The following is a 20,445-nucleotide window of genomic DNA, read 5'->3' as shown; positions in this document are numbered from 1 at the left end:
ACTGAATGTGACAGCAAATCTTAGCTAAGAGCTTTCAAAGACAGAAGACAAATGTACGTGTTTTACCTAAAAGTTCCTGCAAGAAGCCATCGAGGTAAAACACATTCAAGACAATGGTTTGAAAACTTCCATGTTTAGCCAGAGATAGTTCCAGATTGGTATCTAGGAGTTAAGGGTTTGCAAAGACTAAAGAATATACCAATGACCCGTTTAGGGTCAGGTTCTGAACCATTACTCTATATTTAACATCAGCATAGCTCCAGAGACTTCAACAGATTTATCCCTGATTTGCACCAGGATAACTAGGGATCAGAATCTGAACCCTAGTCTCTTACCCCAGGAATTGGAAATAGCTTAAAGAGGAGATACTTGTACATTACTAATTTGGTATAGGAAATTGATCTGACATGCATGTCCATTATTTAGTAGGGTCAGCAAAACAACAGATGCAGTTCTCCTCTGAAACAGACTTAGCAATAATTCTCCACAGAGTTAGTGTTTGTGTTGCAAGATTAAGCTTTTGCTGGACATGATAGCCGCTTTATTAGAACTGAAATCTCCTTAGAGCAGCGGTTCTCAAACATTCCCACAACACGATCCCCACATTATGGATTATAATTTCCCTCCAATCAAAAGTCCACTTCCCTCACAACAGGATGCAACTCAAGGTTAGCTTCCCTCCCTCCCCCTGCAGAACATTTCTGACTCCATCTTCTCTTTGCTGCTATTCCCTGTAGCAGAACATCTTGCATCTATTTCCACTGCTTGCATCCGAAGAAGTGGGTATTCACCCACGAAGCTCATGCTGCAAAACATCTGTTAGTCTATAAGGTGCCACAGGATTCTTTGCTGCATCTTGCAGGGGACACTTGTGAGCACTTCTGTTTTGCTAGTGTCCTCTCTGGTTGTGGCTGGGTTTATTTCCTGTCTGCACATCCCTTATGTACAGAAAAGGAATCGACATGGGGCTAACCAACGCCGGATTCCTCTTAATCTGGGTTCCAGTGTCAGATGGAGTATGGGGGACAGTGAATCTAAGGCAGGGTGTAGGATAGAGTACAGCAGACTCCCTATGCCCTTCCCTTCAGCTAACACCACAACCTGGTTTCTGACCTTCCCATTCCTCTCTGAAGGTGCCAAAGGAGGGGGAAGAGCCCAGGCTGCTTAGTAGCTGAGATACATGATCATCTCTGAGCTATGCAATGAGGCAGGGGCAATTCTATTGCTGCCCTTACAGCAGGTCTATTCCCCACAATCCAGAGTTCACGCCCTCTGCACACACAGCAATTCAAAGGAGACATTGTGCATGCCAGGAGAACGGGTCTTCAGGCAGTTTGCAAATTCAAAGGCACCAACTGCCCACCGCTGAAGGGGAAAGAGGAGAGCTATGTTGGACAGGAAGGGGGAAGGTAGAGAGTTAGGTTAGAAGCAGACAAATGGTGGTAGGAGGATAGTGGGGAAAAAAGTGAGAATCTCATTGCAGGATAGAATTGGAAACGAATCCTTAGAAACCACCATTAGAAAAGGATAACCTCTCTGAAGGTCCCCACCTACCATTTGAGAACCGCTGCCTTGGAAGGTCTGCTGTGTCTAGCTGTGGCCCATATTTGCAGCTCTGACCTACATTGTGAATCTACTCATCTGCAAGAGCCATTAGAAGCATCTGCAAATTAGGACATCAGGTTCCAGTTATGTACTGGCCCCGATTTAAAATTAGGAGTCGGGCTCTGATCTAGTGTCAATCCAGAGTAACTCTGTTAGAGTCAATGCACTTATGTTGACATACTGCAGATCAGAATATGGTCCTAGGAGGGGGCCCTTTTAGAGGCAACACTGATTTAGAATTGTCCAACCATTTGCAGATATCTCTGCCAACAGGCCAACATACGGATGCAGTGGATCAGACAGTCCGAGGAGGCAGGGGGGTTGCCAGACTCCCCAAGCTCCAAGGAACAGCTCATGCTCTTAAAATCTGAATCTTGCAACGGAGTCTGCTTTCGTGGATTCTGTTCCTGCCTTGCCATCACAAGCCAGCCATTCAGATTGCTCCTGCTGCAGCCCCATGCCATGCACAACCTCTGCTGCCCACCAGCGGGACTAATATATAAAAAACCAAGACAGGGTAGGACTTACATTCACTCTGAATATTTGCTGTTAGTTCCAAAGTGTAAGCATTATAAAAAAAGAAACAAAAGAAGGTTATTGAAAAAGAATCCAATGGATTATGTACGCAACATGGCTATCAAAGGGACTACAAATATATCAATATCCAAACATGGTCACCTTAGAGTAAACAATGCAAATGCCTTCTAGCCCACTTACCTTCATTTAAACATGGGAAAATCCCTCCATCAAAAACATGATTCTTTCATATTCACAATGAGGATTACGTGTCCCAGGCCACTTCCCCCCAACCTGCCTTTTAAAAACTGCACGTGTGAATTTAGTGAGGTTGAATGGTGACAGATAGGCAGCTCTGGAGACCGATGGACTCAGCTTATTCATGAGATCAGCACAGAATGGGCGCTGCCAGAGCAAACATCTTATCTCACTGCCACCAATATGACATATCCCAGAGTTGGATAGATCGCCTTTAAGGATAAGAAAGCAGTTCAGTCTCTCTGGGCGAATTCCGTCCTTGACCTCAACTGCTGTGACTGCCAACAAGAGGGTAGTGGTGGTGTTTAGTTAGAGCGATGCTTTTCCGCTAGGTACTAGACTGCAAACCAATGACTGCACATCAGGATACTTATCGGATAGTGGTAACTTGTGATCCCTAACCAGGTCTGGGCTTGAACTGGTGGCAAATTCAAAAGCCAGTTACTGAGCCCCTTATGCCAGCCCTCCAGGCAATCAGGGAGCTGATGCAGGGTTTAATAAGCCTTGATTTGGCTAACTAAGTAAAAGCTCAAAGCAACCCAGGTACCTGTAAGGCATCGTGTCTGACCAAGAGATTATAAGGCATCTTAATTGCCAAGGGAGACATCATGCCTAATGCACCTGCCTCCCCACAACCCTGAGTCAGGGTCTGCCTCCAGGTACCAGTGTTTATTTCCAGAGCTGAACCATGAGAGGCCTGTTAAGCTCTTCATTTAGCTGTTTAAACAGATACTTAAAGCTGGTAGCAGCTGGCTCTCTGCCAAGACCTGATGACCACCGGGGCAGGGTGAAGGGGAGACAAGGAGGCAGTTCCGTCGCCTGGTTGTAAGAGCTGAACCCCCAGAAGCTTTCCCAATGTAAAGAGAAAGCTGAACACAGCAAAGGGGGAACAAACCGCTGACTGGCCAGCCAAGCATATGGAAGATACTGATTCCAAGCAGGAGGAAATGTGTGCTAGCACAATGCTCCATTGTAGGGTGACCACATGTCCTGATTTCATTGGGGCAGTCCTGGTATTTTGGGGCTTTTTCTTATATAGGCACCTAATTACACCCCTCACCCCAATTTTTCACACTTGCCATCTGGTCACCCTAGTCCATGGACAACTTCCTTCCTCCCCACGGTGCATCACTGTTGCGCTGAGACGCGACACTTGCCCTGTCCACATATCATAGTGGGAAGCTCCAGCTCCATATTCAGCAATGCCCACACGAGACTTTAGGCTCAGTGAGCAAGATTCGATAGAAGAAGTGAGCAGAAGAGTCTAGGAAAGCTTTTGTTTAGGGAAAAAAAGTGGAAGAAAAATAATCCTGTGCAAAATAACCAAGTGACTCAATAGCAGGGAGACTTTTCCTTGTGATAGATGTGTTTGTAGAGCACCTAACACAACGAGGCACTGATCCTGGACAGGCCTCTGGACTCCACTGCAACACAAGGTGAGAACCACAGGGTTTATTTTAGAGGGACCTAGTTAGGCTTTTAAGGACAGTCGCTGATTCATTTGGTTTTTTAATGGTCTTGGTTTAGTTGCTTATTGTAACTTGTTATATTTCTTTACACATTTTATTAAAAGAAATAAGCAGGTAAAAATAAAACATTATTAAGGCTAAACTATTATATCTTTTGTTAAGTTAACAAAGAGTTAAACAGTACAATTCTATTAAAGTTATAAGGTTAGAATTCATTTAAACTACAGACAAGTATTGTTCCAATATATGCTATGTCTTTTCCAACAAATAAAAATTAACATCGTCTATAATACAAAAAAAATTTGGTTTAAGAAATAATTTGGAGGGGTGAGAAGACGATGTGCAAAAAACATATTTTAAATTATAGAACCATAGTTTGGTAGCATTAAGACCCTTCAGGTGCCACAGTGGTTCATTAATTGATTGCATGAGTTATACATTATTGAAGGGTTCACCCCAGGATCTCTAAATGCAGTAATGTAACTATTCTAATGCAGCTATATAACAAAAGACATGTTAATAAAACTTTCTTCTTTATGGTGCTTTGAATTTTCAAAACCCACTGATTTGTTTACAACACTCGTCACACAGTACGAGTATTATCCCAGATATCACAGATGGGGAAACTGAGCAGACAGGGACAGTGACTTGCCCAAAGTCACAGTGAGTCAGTAACAGAGTTGGGAAAAGAATATCAGTCTCCTGACTCCAGGGGTGAAAGTGAGCCAGTGAGGGCCAGTATGGCATACTGGTAAGAAGCCAGTAGTGACCCGTATGCAGCCCATATTAAAGCGCTGCCACATTAAAGTGCTTTAACATCGCTGCCCTTTTGCGCCCCCCCCACCACTGGCAGGGCTGGCAATGGGGGTGGGGGGAGGCACCAACATTAAGGCACTGCCACAGCAAAGAACCTTGCCCTTTTGCTCCCCACCTGGCTGCCGAATGGGGGGTGGGCAAAGGGAGCAGCTGCCCTGGGGCTGGCGATTTAAAAGGGCCCGGGGCTTCGGCCGCCGCCACTGCTACCGCAGCAGTGGCCAGAGCCCCAGGCCATTTTAAATTACCACTGGAGCCGGAGGCGGCACGAGCCAGGCGGCCTGGAAGGGCTGGCTGAGGGACACTGACTCCCCCCACAACCCCACCCCTTCTGCGGGCTGGAGCCGGAGCCGACCCTGGCCCCGTACTGGTAAGTCTTCGGAGTTACTTTCACCCCTGCCTGACTCCCAGTCTGCTGATCTAACCACTAGCAAGCACTGTCTCCCTATTGCTATAAAGGCTGAAGAGTGAAATACTTTACCTCTCCACGACTTCCTTTGCACCTTCTTAAAACTTGACTGCAATGGATGCTCAAGCTGGACACCCAACCCACTAGCAGCTGTGTTTGCAAGCTCTCTGAGAGGGAGCTTCCCAGTTAAAGAGGCAGTGTTCCCCATCTATGGAGATTTCCTACAATACACATCCATGCACCTGTAGAAAGAGCTTATCCCCATGAAGGAGGGAAGTCCTGTGCAGTTTGTAATAGCCGTGAATAAAGCTCATCTGCTCAGACAGCTCATGATTTGAACACTTATCAGGGCCCAGCACAACCCAGGAGCAGCTGTAGCCATTTATGCACCACCTGCTCGACTTAGTAAAACCTGTAACCTTTCACATTCAAGATGGGAGTGATGAATTCATTAGTTAAGTCTTGGAGTTCAACAATGGGAAGCCACAAAAGGGCTAGCGAGACCTGATCCCTGACTGGGTTAAAAGTGAAATTAAAACGCCAACTCCCCAGCAGCTCTAAAGGCTTCGTCAGACGGAGAATGGAGTTCACGCTTGATGCCTTCAAAGAGTTAAATGAAACTATTTGAAATGGGCTCAGCTGGGTGGGACAGATGTTGGCAAGACCTTTAACTCCTGCATTGATTTGGGACACCCCACTTTTGGATTTCATCCCACCACAAGTCGCTGTGATGAGCGACAATGCTTTGAAGTTCGCAGCATTGCGCAGAGTTCATTTGAATTTCCTTAAAAGAGGATAAATTAGGCAAAGACAGGCATACCCTGCCCCAGAGCCTGGCTTCCCCTTTGTTTTCTCATCTGGCTACATGCAGTCACACAAGGGTCCTGTCTGAATGGTGGTTACGGTTGTAAAATATGGTTGTTGGTTTCAAATGAAGCCTGGACAGGGTCAGAAAGGGAAATGCTGTCCCCCAAGAGCGGGGGCAGCTTTGTGGTTAAGGCACGCCAGGGGGGTATCCTTGGTTCTTTTCCTCGCTCTGCCAGAGGCACTATGGGCAAGGCACCATCTACACTAGCAAAACTGTCGTATCAGTGGAGTTGGAGAAAGGCCTGGTGTTAGAATTTATTGCCCAAGAATATTTATGATAGATAACAGAGTTTGGCCTTGCCAGTATGGCTAGGACCAGAGTATATTAACAATCAGGGCAGTAAGCACAGTTTGGTCATGTCTACACAAGCAAGATCAAACTGGCTTATGACACCATCCCTAGACATAGTTTTGCTAGTGTAAATGGATCCTGTTCCCTATCAGCAAATGGCAACTCACTTTAGTATCAATCTTAGGTGTTTATAGAGTGCCAATCACCTTTGTAAATAGGCACTTAACATAGCAAAGTAAAAAATCATAAAAGTAAAACAAGGTATTTAAAATGACCTCTGTTTCCGCACATCTCACCAAAAGATGTCAATACTTTCCTACCTCCCAGGTGGTGGTGTGAGGAACAAGTGATAGGCGCTTTAAGTTCCTTAGATGGGAGGTCGTCTAGAAACGAAAGTAATATTCCACAGCACAAGTTATAAGCATTTCTCTCTACTTTTCTAAGGTCTCATTACACTTGACTAGGCAAAAATGACTCCTTCCAAGGCACAAGAAACTGCAGCAGGAAGCTCTTTTAAAATCAATTAGGTTTTGTCTGGCCATGCTGCTTCCCCTTCCGTTTCAGGGAGCTTACATTTCTGAAAGGGCTCTAAGTTCTTAACAAAGCAGGGCCTGATAAGTGACACAATCAAACTGTGTGCGCAAAATACATTCTCAATGTCGAGGGCAACAAAGTGCAATGTGCATGTTACACCACCACCAACTCCAGCTACACAGAATTTTTCATCGCAGATCACTCTGAATTAGGTGGAGCAGGGACTTGAGCACTGGGCCCTGGTCCCAGGCTAGGACCCTGTTGACCAAGCTCCAGAAGACAACGAGAGAAGAGTGTGCTTGTCCGACTCTCTTTCGCTCTCAAACCTTCCCGACGAAAACTGTGTCAAAACTGATACATTTAGATCAAACAGCCTATTTCACCACCGACCAGCTGGCATCGACCTATGTGTGACCTGCGTGAAAGCTCAGCTGTGGTCCATCCTTGGGACTTCAGACCCACATCTCTCATTCTGAAACTCTCAGAAAGATCCCTGCCATCCATCACTGACTTTTGTCTATTTAAAGATCCCATTACGAATTGCCTTATCTATAAATTCACTCCAAGCCTTCCTCATACACCTTTTCTCTCTTTCTTTTCATGTCCAGTCTCTCTCCGCATCTAGGCTCTGTTTCAGCAACAGACTTAAGCATATGACTAACTTAAAGCATGGGAACAGTCCCAGAGAAGTCAAGACTGTTCCCATGCTTCAAGGTAGACACATGTTTAAGCACCTTGCTGAATGGGGGCCCTGCATTCACCCACCCACCCACCCACCCGGTTGGCACAAGAGCCTCATCCATTGCAGCTCCTGCCTCCTGGAGACAACCTACATCTTTCCACCTATTTCCAAACTTTGCATAAAAGCACCTCTCTTGTCTCTTGCCCATAACTTTTCAGTCCCCCGCCCCTCCTAGGTCATTTAAGTCAGGAAAGCATTTGAGGCCAATTTGTATGACTAGCGTGTCTAAGACAGACCAACATTATACTGTAAAGGGTAAAACCTCCCATATCAGGAAGTGTCATGCTCCCTTAGCCTGAAGTTAGGCCTTGGTAATACCGTACCCTTCTCTAACACCTTTCATAAAAGGATTTCCATGTGCTTCAGAGTTGCAATGAATTCTGTGAGGGGGTGGGGTGGTTATTAACACCCGCTTTTACAGAGGGGGAAAACAGAGGCACAGAGAGGTTAAGTAAGTGACCCAAGTGGCCAAGTCTGGAATAGTATCCGAGCCAACAATCCCTTTGCTTTGCTCTAACCACTTAGACGACACTGTCTAGAATATGACAACACAAGGTCAGACATTTTCTAAGCACTGGTGTTAAGGTGGTTTAACAAAATCATTCAGCAGAAATTTCTTTACCCTGCATTTCCCACCCCCCCATGTTTATCCTCCTGAATAAAATATAAAACCCACCTAATAATTAAGCCAAAATGGCCTGATGGAGGGGGATAAAAATTGCAGAGTTGTACACATAACCTTCCCGATATAACCCGGTTTCCTCCTCCCGGTGGGACCAGACCTATCTACATTTTGATGACAGCGTCTGCCTGAAAGGACTGCTAATGAGATTCTCTCCTCCATGAAGAAGCATCCCATACATAGTCTCCATAGTAATTGCCCATATCATACATCTTCAGAGTCTCTCAATTATCAGTGGCATTCAGCTACTGGCTTCCTTAACACAGCAGCAACCTGTAGGATGGAAGTTCCCTTATCTTTAAGTAAAGCCCATTAGGGTGAATCCATGTTTCTGCTGGCAGTGAAGGGTAATTACACAGCAGCACAGCACCTAAGAAAGGAAGGAGAGAATTCTGTGCACCTTGGTGGAGTTTAAACACCTATCAGAGCCAAACAAAGATGACAGGATTTTCCTCAGTCCAAGTACAACATAAGGGTCTTCAATTAAGTGGAAATGAAGAGGAAACCCTCTTCTCCCTTGGTTCTCCTCTCAGCTCCAACATGCCTCTTCCCTGACTGTTAACAGGGCTGGCTCCAGGCACCAGCGCTCCAAGCATGTGCTTGAGGTGGCACTTTCCAAGGGGCGGCACTCCGGCTCCTTTTTTTTGTGTGGCTTTTTTTGCTTAGGGCGCAAAAAGCCAGGAGCCAGCCCTGAGCGGCAGTGAGCTGCGGCGGTGGAGGGCACGGGGAGGGCCACAGGAAGTAACCCGGGGGAGGGGGCGCAGAGGAACCACTTCCCCCCCACCCCCAGCTCATCTCCACTCCACCGCCGCCTGCTCCCCTGAGCGCACCGCCACTCCGCTTCTCCCCCCTCCTCCCAGGCGTGCCGCAAAACAGCTGATTCGCGCAGCAAGCCTGGGAGTGGGGAAAAGCGGAGCGGTGGCGCGCTCAGGGGAGCAGGTGGAGCGGAAGTGAGCTGCGGTGGTGGGGGGCATGAGGAGGGCCGCAGGAAGTAACCCCGGGGGGGGAGAGGAACAGAGGAACTGCTCCCCCCCAGCTCACCCCCGTCTCCTCCCCTGAGCGCACTGCCGCTCCGCTTCTCCCCTTCCCTCCCAGAGAAGCCTAGGAGGGAGGGGTAGGAGGGGGGGCCAGGGATTTGGGAAAGGGGTTGGAATGGAGCGGAGTTGGGGCAGGGCCAGGAGGGTGCAGGAATTTTTTTTTTGCTTGGGGAAGCAAAACACTTGGAGCCGGCCCTGACTGTCAAAATGAGCCCCACTTCTCACCCCTCTTATATCGCGCTAGGGAGACCAGTGAGTTACTTACCCTGCACATCTCTGCATACATCTGCACCTTCACCTACGCAGAGGGAGAGGGTTATCCCCTCCTTCTCACCTATGGACAATGTCTATGTGCCCTGTTCAATTCCTCGCCCACGGCCATCATCCCTGTGGGAATTATATAAAGCAGCACTTGCAGGTGGGCACAAGGGTCTTCCCATGTGCATTTATTGCAGGACTGGAGCCCCTGGTGGCATCAGATCCTCCCCTAAACAAGGGCTCCAGTAGCTTCAAAATCAGAACAGTTTGGTTGCTTAGCTAACCAAACAGGAGGTTCGTGTTGGCACTGGAACAGTACTTCAGGTGTTGACACTGGGGGGGAGGGGTCACTTTGACTCCTATTCTTCCCTCTTTGCAACTACTCTCCAGTCTGGTAGCCTGCAAAAATGATCAGTGTTCTCATGTGACACGTTCCAGGAAAATGCCAGGAATCCTGCGCTAATATTTATCGTGACATTATTTCTTTACCAGGAACAGCTTAGCTTAGATGCAGCATTCACTGCAGTTTCCAATCTTTAACCAATGAAGTTGCCTAAAGCACAAAGAGCTCAAGAGACTTGCCCAAGGTCGCACAGTGAGTGAATGGCTCAGCCCAGATTGGAAAACCCAGGGTCTCTCTGGCTCCCGAGTCCTTGGCTCCAACCATTACACCGCAGGGCTCCTCAATGGAGATTTTTAGAGAACCCCGAAAATAAATCTAGAAACTTACGATCCAGGGGAACGTCGATGGCTCTGATGATATGATGAAGGTACAGAGCAAACACTACTCCTGTGTACGTTAGGAGGTACTGTTGCATTACCATTTTGAATGTCTGGATAATATTATGCCTCCACTTTCCTTCAATAGGGCAGGCTGGCCTCTTGCCACAGTAGCTGTACTCCTTGGATTCTTAACTGCAAAATAAACACAAGCCACAAATTAATGAGCAGGTTATAGAGCGCTCTATACTCCTCATTTTCTTATTTTTTGGGCCGAGGAGAGAAGCACTTTTCATCTGTAATTGTTTGTATTGGGGTAGTTCCTAGAGCAGGGGTCGGCAACCTTTCAGAAGTGGTGTGCCGAGTCTTCATCTATTCACTCTGATTCAAGGTTTCACGTGCCGGTAATACATTTTAACATTGTAGAAGGTCTCTTTCTATAAGTCTATAATATATATAACTAAACTATTGTTGTATGTAAAGTAAATAAAGATTTTTAAAATGTTTTAGAAGCTTAATTTAAAATTAAATTAAAATGCAGAACCCCCTGGACTGGTGGCCAGGACCCGGGCAGTGTGAGTGCCACTGAAAATCAGCTCACGTGCCGCCTTCAGCACCTGTGCCATAGGTTGCCTACTCCTGTCCTAGAGGCTCCAATCAAAGATTTGAGTCCCATCACGTTAGGCACTGTACATACACATAGTAAGAGAGTTTTAGCCCCAAAGAGCTTACAGTCTTAATATTTGAGTGCTCCAGAGATGTTAGCCCTACAGAGTCCTCTTGTATCGTCACTGACTTCCAGTCATTTGATGACATATAATCAGAATACTCGGAAAAATGTACATGAACTAAAGATTTAGACTTTAACCTATTCAACGTGCTTTACATGAACAGTCACTACTTCATCTTCACAACACAGCTCCGCGAGATAGGCGAGTCACATCTTCCCCACTTTACAGACTGGGGAAAGCAGACACAGAGGAAGACAAGACCCCGGTCGAAAGCCACACCATGAGTCAGTGTCAGAGCCGAGATCAGAACTCCAGAAGTCCTGGCTTCCTGGCCTGGGCTCCATCAGATCATGCTGCGCCTCTGAAATAATTTGATAGTCAAGGAATCCGCATCTCCAATCTTGCGGCAGAATCGCCTAATTTGCTGTAAGAATTGCCCTAACCAGAGATAATAAAATATACAGATTTAAAACCTGGAGCACCTTTTAAAAAAATGCATCAATGATCAAATTCTACTCTCCATTACGCCGGTACAAATCTGGCGCAGCTTAACTAAAGCAGCCTCTCTGTATACAACCAAGGAATATTTCCCAAAGATACACACTGAACCAAAAGCAGACTGTGCTCCTGCAATCGGATCTACGCTGACTAGCCCTGATGCCTTATGCATGGATCCAACTGCAGGATCAGGGCCTGAGAGCACCTTATTGGAGTCACTCAGAAATATTGGGGGACAGATTTTCAAGTGCTCAGCACCCACAAGTTCTAATCTGTGCCAAACAGTTCAGCAGTCAGCAGCTCCTGTTGTGACCCTTATGGCTAAATGGTGAGTACTGAACTCTTGAAAATGTGGCCCTGAGTATCAGATAGAGGATCATGCAAACTGTTACTGCAGCCTATGTCCACTGTACTTAGAATTCAAAACCCAGGCAATGCTCAAAATCCAAAGAAAGAGAATTCCAAACACTTCAAGGAAAACATTTTGTTTGTACTCAGTTACTCTGCTGAGAAGGCTAGAGATAGATGAATAATGGCAAACAATTTTCACAAACCCTGACAAATTAGATACCAAACTCAGGTTTGTTATGTTCACAATCCCACTGATCATTTTCTTTACAAACATTCATCCTAACTCAACTCTGATCAGGAATAATGCAGAGAAATCAGATATTCATTTCAGGATGGAAACAGGATCATCATGCTGTGCCTGGTGACTAATTGTAAAGTTACTCAGAACTAATGAATAAAGAAGAGTGAAACCAACAATTTTGTGAAGGAAAACCAATAGGAGTTAAAAAAACTGTAAAAATACAGAAGATGCCTCCAAAAACCCCAAAACAACCCCCTCAACCAACCAAATTAAATAAATAAATAAAACGCCATGTTTATTTGTGAATATCAAAAATGTGCTACATTTCACTGAAGAAAACTATGCTGGGAACAGTTCCAAGCGCTAATGAAATCCCAAGCAATATACTTCAGCAGAGCTGAGTGACAGTAACAATTATTCTTCTACCATTATGCTGTGTTAATATCATATAGTATGTTACAAGATAACTGGAATATTTTTGGTCATTTATGGATCAAGGAAAGCTGAGCTCAGCTGCAGCATCTCTGTGTCAGGAAGCTTTCTGCTTTTTACTCAATTTTCCAGCTGGACTGGCTGAGGTACTGAAGGTCAAAAGACTTGCTTGGGGTCATGCAGTGAGTCAATGTCTTAGTTGGGAGCCTTCTGGCTCCTACTCCTTTGTTCTAAACACTGCACCACATGGCCAGGCCTCTTCTTATGATGCTTATGACACACACAGGAGTTTTACTCATGAGATAAATCCTGTCCTCCCTACAGGGGTAGCTCTAGGTATTTTGCCGCCCCAAGCACGGCAGGCAGGCTGCCTTTGGCTGCTTGCCTGTGGGAGGTCCCCGGTCCCGTGGATTCTGCGGCACGCCTGCGGGAGGTCCGCCGAAGCCGCGAGACCAACGGACCCTCCACAGGTATGCCGCCGAAGGCAACCTGCCTGCCACCCTCGCGGCGACTGGCAGAGCGCCCCCCGTGGCTTGCTGCCCCAGGCACGCGCTTGGCGTGCTGGTGCCTGGAGCCGCCCCTGCCTCCCTAACAGCCCTATTACTGAAGTCAGTAGCCCAGTTCTGCCCTCTGATAGGCAAGCAGAGCTGTCAGTAACTTCAATGTGAGTTGTACAGAGTGAAAGAAAGAACTGGCCCACTTGGGGTTGACAAGTATAAAGAGTAATGGCCTGATCTTACTCCCATTAAAGGTGATAGAAAAAACTCCCTTAACTTCAATAGGAGCTAGATCAGACTTCAAAATGGGGCCTATGCACCGGTCCTGTTTGGAGGGCGTAAGCAGTGCTTAGGCCTGGCGTTAACCTCTGCATGGGTAGACACATTTCCTCCTCTCCCTCCAGTCACACCTAAGAACTATACTGAAGTCATCTGGGTTGCCCTGATATAAACGTTGGCAGAATTCGGCTCTGCATGTGAGAGATCAGCATACTAGCTATTTAAATTAAATTAAATTAATGGAGATATCCCATCTCCTAAAACTGGAAGGGACCTTGAAAGGTCATCGAGTCCAGCCCCCTGCCTTCACTAGCAGGACCAAGTACTGATTTTTGTCCTAGATCCCCAAGTGGCCCCTTCAAGGATTGAACTCACAGCCCTGGGTTTAGCATTTAGTTCTGCTTCATCTTCCCATACATGAAAGAGTCTTTTGAGGCACACAGGGTACATCTGTGAAACACAACCATACACTGTCACATCAACAAATCCAGCAGCCTCTGGCATTTTCACGATGTGAGACATTTCAACCCCATCCGCGTTTGGTCTTTTGTTGCTTTTTTAAAAATCAGTAACATGGATTAAAAGACAAGGCAAAGGAGGATAAATTATCCCTTTAACTGGGCTTTCATAATTCATCGGAGACTGCATCATGCCTGAGTTATGACGGTATCTTTAATAGCGTTATAAATATTCGGCATCAGTGGCAGACGTGCAGACAGCTCTCTCTTAGCTATTACCCAACATTAAGACAGGGCAGCAAATAGCAGAATATGTCCAGACTTATTTCTATGTGATATTTCCTCTCTCTTTGCACAAGTTTTTTTTTTTCCCCTGCATGTTACCAGATGAGAGAGTGGTGCAAGGGCAGGTCATTTGGCAGACAAGGAAAGCCCAGATTCATGAAAGATAAATAAGATGCTGCAGCTCTGGAGGCTGCTAAGACTTCAACCGTCCCTGAATGTTGTAAAAAGCAAAGTACATCAGGGAAAAAAAAGGTGGTGGGGGGGGAATGCCTGGGTTTAATCCACAGACTAGTCTCCCCAGGGAAGCGGGGGAGGCTTCATCCTTGGGTGAATTAAAGCTAAACTGCACTGTCCTGGAGAATGCACCACAAGGAACAATCCAGCCACAGGCAATGGTGAGGATGACCTCTAATTTCTGTAGACTAGCCGCCCACAGGAAAAAGCAGCCGCTAATCGGAAGAATATTCATGAGCTATGATTAAGCTGATTTGCTAACTGCTTGTACAGGGCAGTACGTGTGGGAAAACACCACTGAAAAATACACTAGTAAACAACAGGAGCAGCCATGCAGGATCTTTCCATTCCCCTCACATCACTGAAATCTGCTGTGTTACATCAGCCTTGGTATTGCCTGATACCTGTGTACTAGCCACCCGCACTGAAAGTACTCCTCCTTCCAACATTGCATAGGACTATCTGGCTCCAGGTAGCTACCACCATTTTCTCAGAGGAAAGCTTTCAAATGTAGGGCATTCATAGTACTGTGCCATAGTCACCTATGAAATTCACCCCTTGTGCAGAGATCTCACCACCTTCCTGGCTTCAGTAAAGGTGTTAAGAACATAACTGCCAGACCATACAAAACCCATTGTCCATCGAGGCCAGTATCCTCTCTCAAGACATGGCCAGCAGCAGCCACTTAAGAGGTGTATGAAACCTTGCATGAGGCAGTGATGGGATGACCTTCCCCCCACATCAGGTCTCCTCCTAATAAAGATAATCTTAAACCTTTAAGCATGAGGTTGCATATGTCTCCCAAACTTTGTTGTTAGTAACTACTACAGAGCTCACAATGAACAAACATCTGAGTCCTACCAAACGTCCTCCAGCAAAACCAGAGAAAAATCAGCCTCCACATGCCTGATGGGTTGTTTTTTTACGAAACGGGAATCTCCACCAGCACCCCAGCACTCACTGTAGGATATCTTTAGCCATCAAAGAACCAAAAACCAAGAAAAGCCCAATTTTTAAAAAGCCCTGGCAGGATTAGCAATGTGCAAGTCCGGTGCCACCTGCACAGGACTGAATTTCACCCTCGGAGCAAATAAAAGGTAGTGTAGTGGCTCAAGGGCTTGATTTGTAGTGAAAGAAGTGCCAGGGATCAAGCAATTTTTTTTTATTTTTTTTTTACTTTCATAAGTGATGTGTCAAGCAGAGGTGCCAGAGCTATGAACTGCCAAGCCTAGAGGTGCCAGTGCTCAGCCCTGGCACAAATTAAGCAGGGATTGGCCCCCATTACCATGTACGTATCTACCAAATCAAGTTGTTTATTAAGCAGAATGACAGGGGGAAAGGCCAAGTGGATCAATATCACCATCTCGTGGAAGATTAAACACTTGGGATTTCAAACACTCTTAAGGGAGCAAGGAGACGGATAGTCGCTGGGATGCAATGGCAGTTGGGCACTTAAATCCCTTAAGTGCCTCTGAAAATCCCAGCCTCAAGAAAAATGCTTTATTTTCCAAGTATGACAAGCATACTGGTCCCAATCCATTCCTGGTGTAACTCCATTGCTGTCAGTGGTGATACATCAGCTATGTACGGCCCATTAAATGTTGCATATACTCCCACCTCTGGTAAATTCAAGATAGTGTGGTCTAATGGCAACAACCCTGAACTAGGACTCAGGAACACTGGATTCTATTTCCTACTCTGCTACTGGCTTGCTGGGGGACCTTCAGTAAATCACCTTCCCCCTCCCTGTGCCTCTGTCTCCACATCCACACAATGGGGATAACGATACCGACCTCCTTTATAAAGTGCTTTGAGCGAGATTTACAGATTGAAAGCACTAGGTAAAGGTCAGGGATTTTCAGTAAGGCACTTCTTATGGATTTGTTAGGTTGTTCTTGTGGCAGATGCATTGAAGATTTTAATGTCCCAATCCTGCAAACTGCTCTCCTTGGGTTTATAACCCGCAACTACGCAGAGCCAGACTGACTTCGGTTGGCCTCTGCATGGATGCAGGAGGCCGCGTAGGCAGATCCAGTTGCAGGGTTATCACCTAAATTTTCAGCACATAGTTTCTGGGTATCTGACATGTATAAAGGCAAGAACAGATCCCGTATTCCTCTCTTTCACCTTCCTCAATCTCCACTATTGCTAGTGTGCCCAATTTTTTCACAAGTCTCCCCGTATTTGGTGGTTTTCTTAAAGCTTCAGCTCTGGGAGTCCTGTGATGATGAGAATCTCTGCTTACATTTAAAAAGTAAAAAGAATTGCTAGTTTTTGTGCTTGCAAAGCAAAGCTTGAGAAATATGAACGCTAAAGACTCAGAAATCAGAAGGCAAAAACACCCTCCTCAAGTTATTATTTAGATCTCATGATTTTTAAACCAGGCTCGTGATTTTGGGGAGCTGGATTTATGGTTTTGGAACATTTGGGGCTGGCAATTTTACGTCCCTCTGGCCAGTGTTCTGATTCCATTATGAGCATTGCAACCCTGTTCTCTGACTGCCACTCTGCCTACACCAGTAAGTCCCCTCTGTGTCCCAACTCCACCAATCAGATTATAGATCGTTAAAGGTTTTTTATTTTGTTTTGTTGTTTATTTTTGATCTTTTTCAACTCATTCTCAGGATTTTCTGATCTAGCACTAGCTAGAAATAAAGAGTCATTGTGGGACAGGGTCAGAAATGGCACCAGTGCAGGACTTCCATGGTACACTGAAGCCAGCAAATTATGAGACAGTTCTGGACTGAGATGCATGGGTAGAATTATGTAGATTGGGGGGGGGAGAGGAGCCAGGGGGTGTTTCGGAGTAAGGATGACAGTGTGTTATCAGAGCACTGAAATACAGCAAAAGTTACTGCGCGTCTGGATTGAGAGGCATGTGGAGAACTGCACAGAACGAGGCGGCACAGCATTGCTAGAGCTATTCATCAAACGCTTCCAGGAACACTCAGCAAACAAGCAAACACTATCAAAATTATCCCCACATTCACAAAACCTGCATGAAAGCCACGGTCCCTGAGAGCCCCATTGTTAGCCGAGGTACGTGGGCATGACTCACCGTGCATCTCGAAACCTCTGCTGCCGTGCTTGTGCGTGTGGGTGAGTTGTTCAGGACACACAGTGCTGCTGCATGCCCACGGCTATGTGTCAGAGCAGAACACAGCCCACATTGTCACAACCTTTCCTCTCACTGGGACAGAAAGCGTGGAGAGAATGTCACTAATGCAAAGGAATGGAGTTGCATTCAGGCATACACGCGCATGCAAGCACACACCCACACGCATGGAGATGCTACTGGCCATGTGACTCTCCAATGTTTCGAATACACCTCAATGAGTGACTCAAGGAATCTATGGGTTGAAATTTTAAACAAGAGACTTTTGAAACATCCCGATTACATTGCTGCGCTGGAAATGAATTGAGAATAGGGCTCTGGCATGTAAATCACTACTCTTAAGGCAAGGGAGTATGAGCTCTTCCTCCTCCTTGCATTCAGTTCCATCCTAGAGCTTTTTAACTATTACTGGACCAAAAATATACACCCGTCATATCACAGTTTAATGCCATGTCATGACACTAAACCTTTAGGTCACAACATTGCATGATACATCCCTATGAAGCATTACTGCACTGTGAAGCAAAAAGGGTTTGGCTCCCATCAAAAAAACTGGGAAAGTCCACAAACCTTAAATCTATTCGTCTTTCTTTCCCAGGGCTGGCCATGTCGGCTGGTATCCTGGTCATGACACCACCCAAGCTACATCTGCAAAACCAGGCCCCATAACATTCAGCAATTGTCCCCCATTGCAGGAGGCAGGCCTGGGATGGGAATTCCTGTCATTGCCGCTGTAGGGTGGCCTTACACCCTCTCAAGTTTTAAGCCCCTAGGCCAAATCTTAGAAGCCAGCACATGGTCCAGGCAGCAAGACTCTGTAGCTCTGTTTCCAGATTAGACTGGGCCAAACATCCCATCTGCTGTTTGTGAGATCTTGGCTTAAGACAGCAGAAATCTGATGACATCAGCTGCTCTTGCAAGATTTTGATTCCATTAAACAGGAATCCAACCTACTGAAGCATAGCCCTGACTCCAGCATCATCTGTATCATTACACCAGTTCTCCAGCCCAACTGGAAAACGAACAATGAGATGGAATTTTTTTTTTTAAACATTTCCCCAAAGACTCTTCCAGAGTTCAAAACAAGTGCATGGTTGGTGCTATGTTTTCCTCCCCAGAAAGTGGGACACACTGCAGCATTGACTGTCACAAACTGTTCATTCCAGACTGGAGACTATAGCCCAGAATACCACAATCTGCCACAGTCCTCACCAGAACTCTTTCCAAATGAAAAGATGCCTTTACCATCCAAGTGCATTTAAAACAACAGCAACCTTCCCCCATGACTTTTCAGTGCAATGTACAGTTGGGGGGAAGGGGTACAATGTAATTCCTATGAGCATGCTAAAAATGCCTGATCCTTCCCTCATTGCAGTCAAAGGGAAATTTATCATTGACTTCAGTGTGAATAATACCAGGCATTAAGCTCCTTCCCCTCTATCTTCCAATCTCAGAGTCACAGATTCCACTAGAGAGCTTCATGGCTTTTCTTTCTGAGTACTGTACACACACAGATCATCACTGTTTTATTTGCAAAGCTCCAGCATTTGACTTCAGATATGGCAACAGCTCATGTAGATTGATTAATCCCCCCAATCATGCTCCGATTTCTCAGGTTACATTCCATGTCATGCCACAACAGGGTGACGTTCTACCACCACCACCACCTTTCTCTCCTGCTCTGCCCCCCCCCCCCCATTTGAATCCTCCTTCTACTTAAAGGGCCTATTTATCCATGTATATTTGTGCCAGTTTCGCATGAACTTCTCATCCTTTTATCACCCAAAGCAGCAGCCACCTCCGGATCACCATTAGAGAAAGAGGGGAAAGGCAACTGCAAACAGTGGGTACAGTCGGCCAGTAAAAGTACAGAAGGAAAGTGCAGGCCAGGTGATAACACAGGAAAAAGCAGTGGATGGGCATTTCATTATGATGATGTTTCATGCCTCCCACCAAAGATGCATCCTAGCATTAAGACTGCATATTGTTTATTGCCATCATGCAACACACCTAAATGGGAATTCAAGTATGCATGATTAAAAAGAGGTCATTACAAACAGGGTACATTTCCTCCCGCCCACAACACATACAAAAAATCATTAGTAAAAAATAGGTACCAAATATCATAATGCACAGGGACCATCTTTGTGTTAATTCCTTTTTGCATCCTTTACTTACCTGTATAACCTTAGGTATATTGTGTGTGCCTAGCTGCTTACTCACAACTTTCCTATAACTACTTCTCTGAAAAACAAAAAAGTGATTTAATTAAAAATATTCATTAACGAGGCATTTCAATCAAGTCTGGCTTCAAGTTTAAATTATGTCATAATAAATCTCTAGGAAGCCCAAGCCCCATAGGAATTTTTCCATTAATTTAGGGAAAAAGGTAATTCCAAAACAAACAACAGTTTTCCAGCAATTCAGATATTGTAGCATGGCACTAGCGAACGAGAGCTTGACAGAGAAACTGATTGGAACAGAAGTATTATGCTCATTCTCTGATTTGAGAGAAACGCCGGAGTGATTAAGGGACATACATTGAGAAAATTAGAGTAAACATTTATTAACTTCTGTTATCAAAACTGAAAAGGTTTTGGATAAAGGTGCAATTTGTAAAATATGTAAAAAATTTGACAGCAACTTTTTAAAATCATTTTAAAAGAAATCTTCCTAGGTTCTGTTTAAAACCAGAAATGGCCCCTATCCATAGACTCAGATTCACACAGGTCTACTTTAGACCCTCTGAAATCTGCATGCCTATCTACACCTTGCAGCTTGAGCCCATCTCTACTGAAAACCTAACAATGTTTGCCCAGGAAAAGGAGGTGGTAAAAGATTAAAGTAGATGGACACATGGAGATAGCTGTGACACACAAGATAGGGCGACTATGTTCCTGCTCCAGGAGAATACAAACAATGACAACGATTACCATTCTACGGAGGCAGGTGCACATTACAGCTGAGGGTCATGTGACGGGTAGACGGACAACAGGATTTAAAGCAGAAATAACATTTCCCATAGCAAAATTAGCCACACTTTTTAATCTTGTGCAGCAGTCATGACAAATCTGCTGGGCAGGATACATGGGATCAAGGAGAAGATTTCCTATCAACCACAG

At 45.5% G+C, this 20,445-nt stretch overlaps 1 protein-coding gene across 16 annotated transcripts in view; it reads right to left on the bottom strand.

Annotated features, from left to right (window-relative positions):
• The window catches only part of NFASC (neurofascin), a 169,243-nt gene that overhangs the window by 93,855 nt on the left and 54,943 nt on the right, over nucleotides 1-20,445 (bottom strand). For 15 of the 16 annotated variants that reach the window (XR_005597843.1, XM_039536227.1, XM_039536228.1 and 12 more), the window contains 2 exons: nucleotides 10,213-10,397; nucleotides 2,134-2,151 (listed from right to left, as the gene is read on the bottom strand). Coding sequence is in view for 15 of the 16 variants with exons in the window: in XM_039536227.1 (XP_039392161.1) it covers nucleotides 2,134-2,151; nucleotides 10,213-10,306 (112 nt within the window). In the remaining variant the exon portion in view is untranslated. The remainder of the gene's footprint in view (nucleotides 1-2,133; nucleotides 2,152-10,212; nucleotides 10,398-20,445) is intronic. The other variant, XM_039536231.1, reaches the window with a different exon arrangement.

Source organism: Mauremys reevesii, linkage group 4 (assembly GCF_016161935.1).
Source record: "Mauremys reevesii isolate NIE-2019 linkage group 4, ASM1616193v1, whole genome shotgun sequence".
NCBI classification, from domain to species: Eukaryota; Metazoa; Chordata; order Testudines; family Geoemydidae; genus Mauremys; species Mauremys reevesii.
This window is presented reverse-complemented; position numbering and strand designations above follow the sequence as displayed.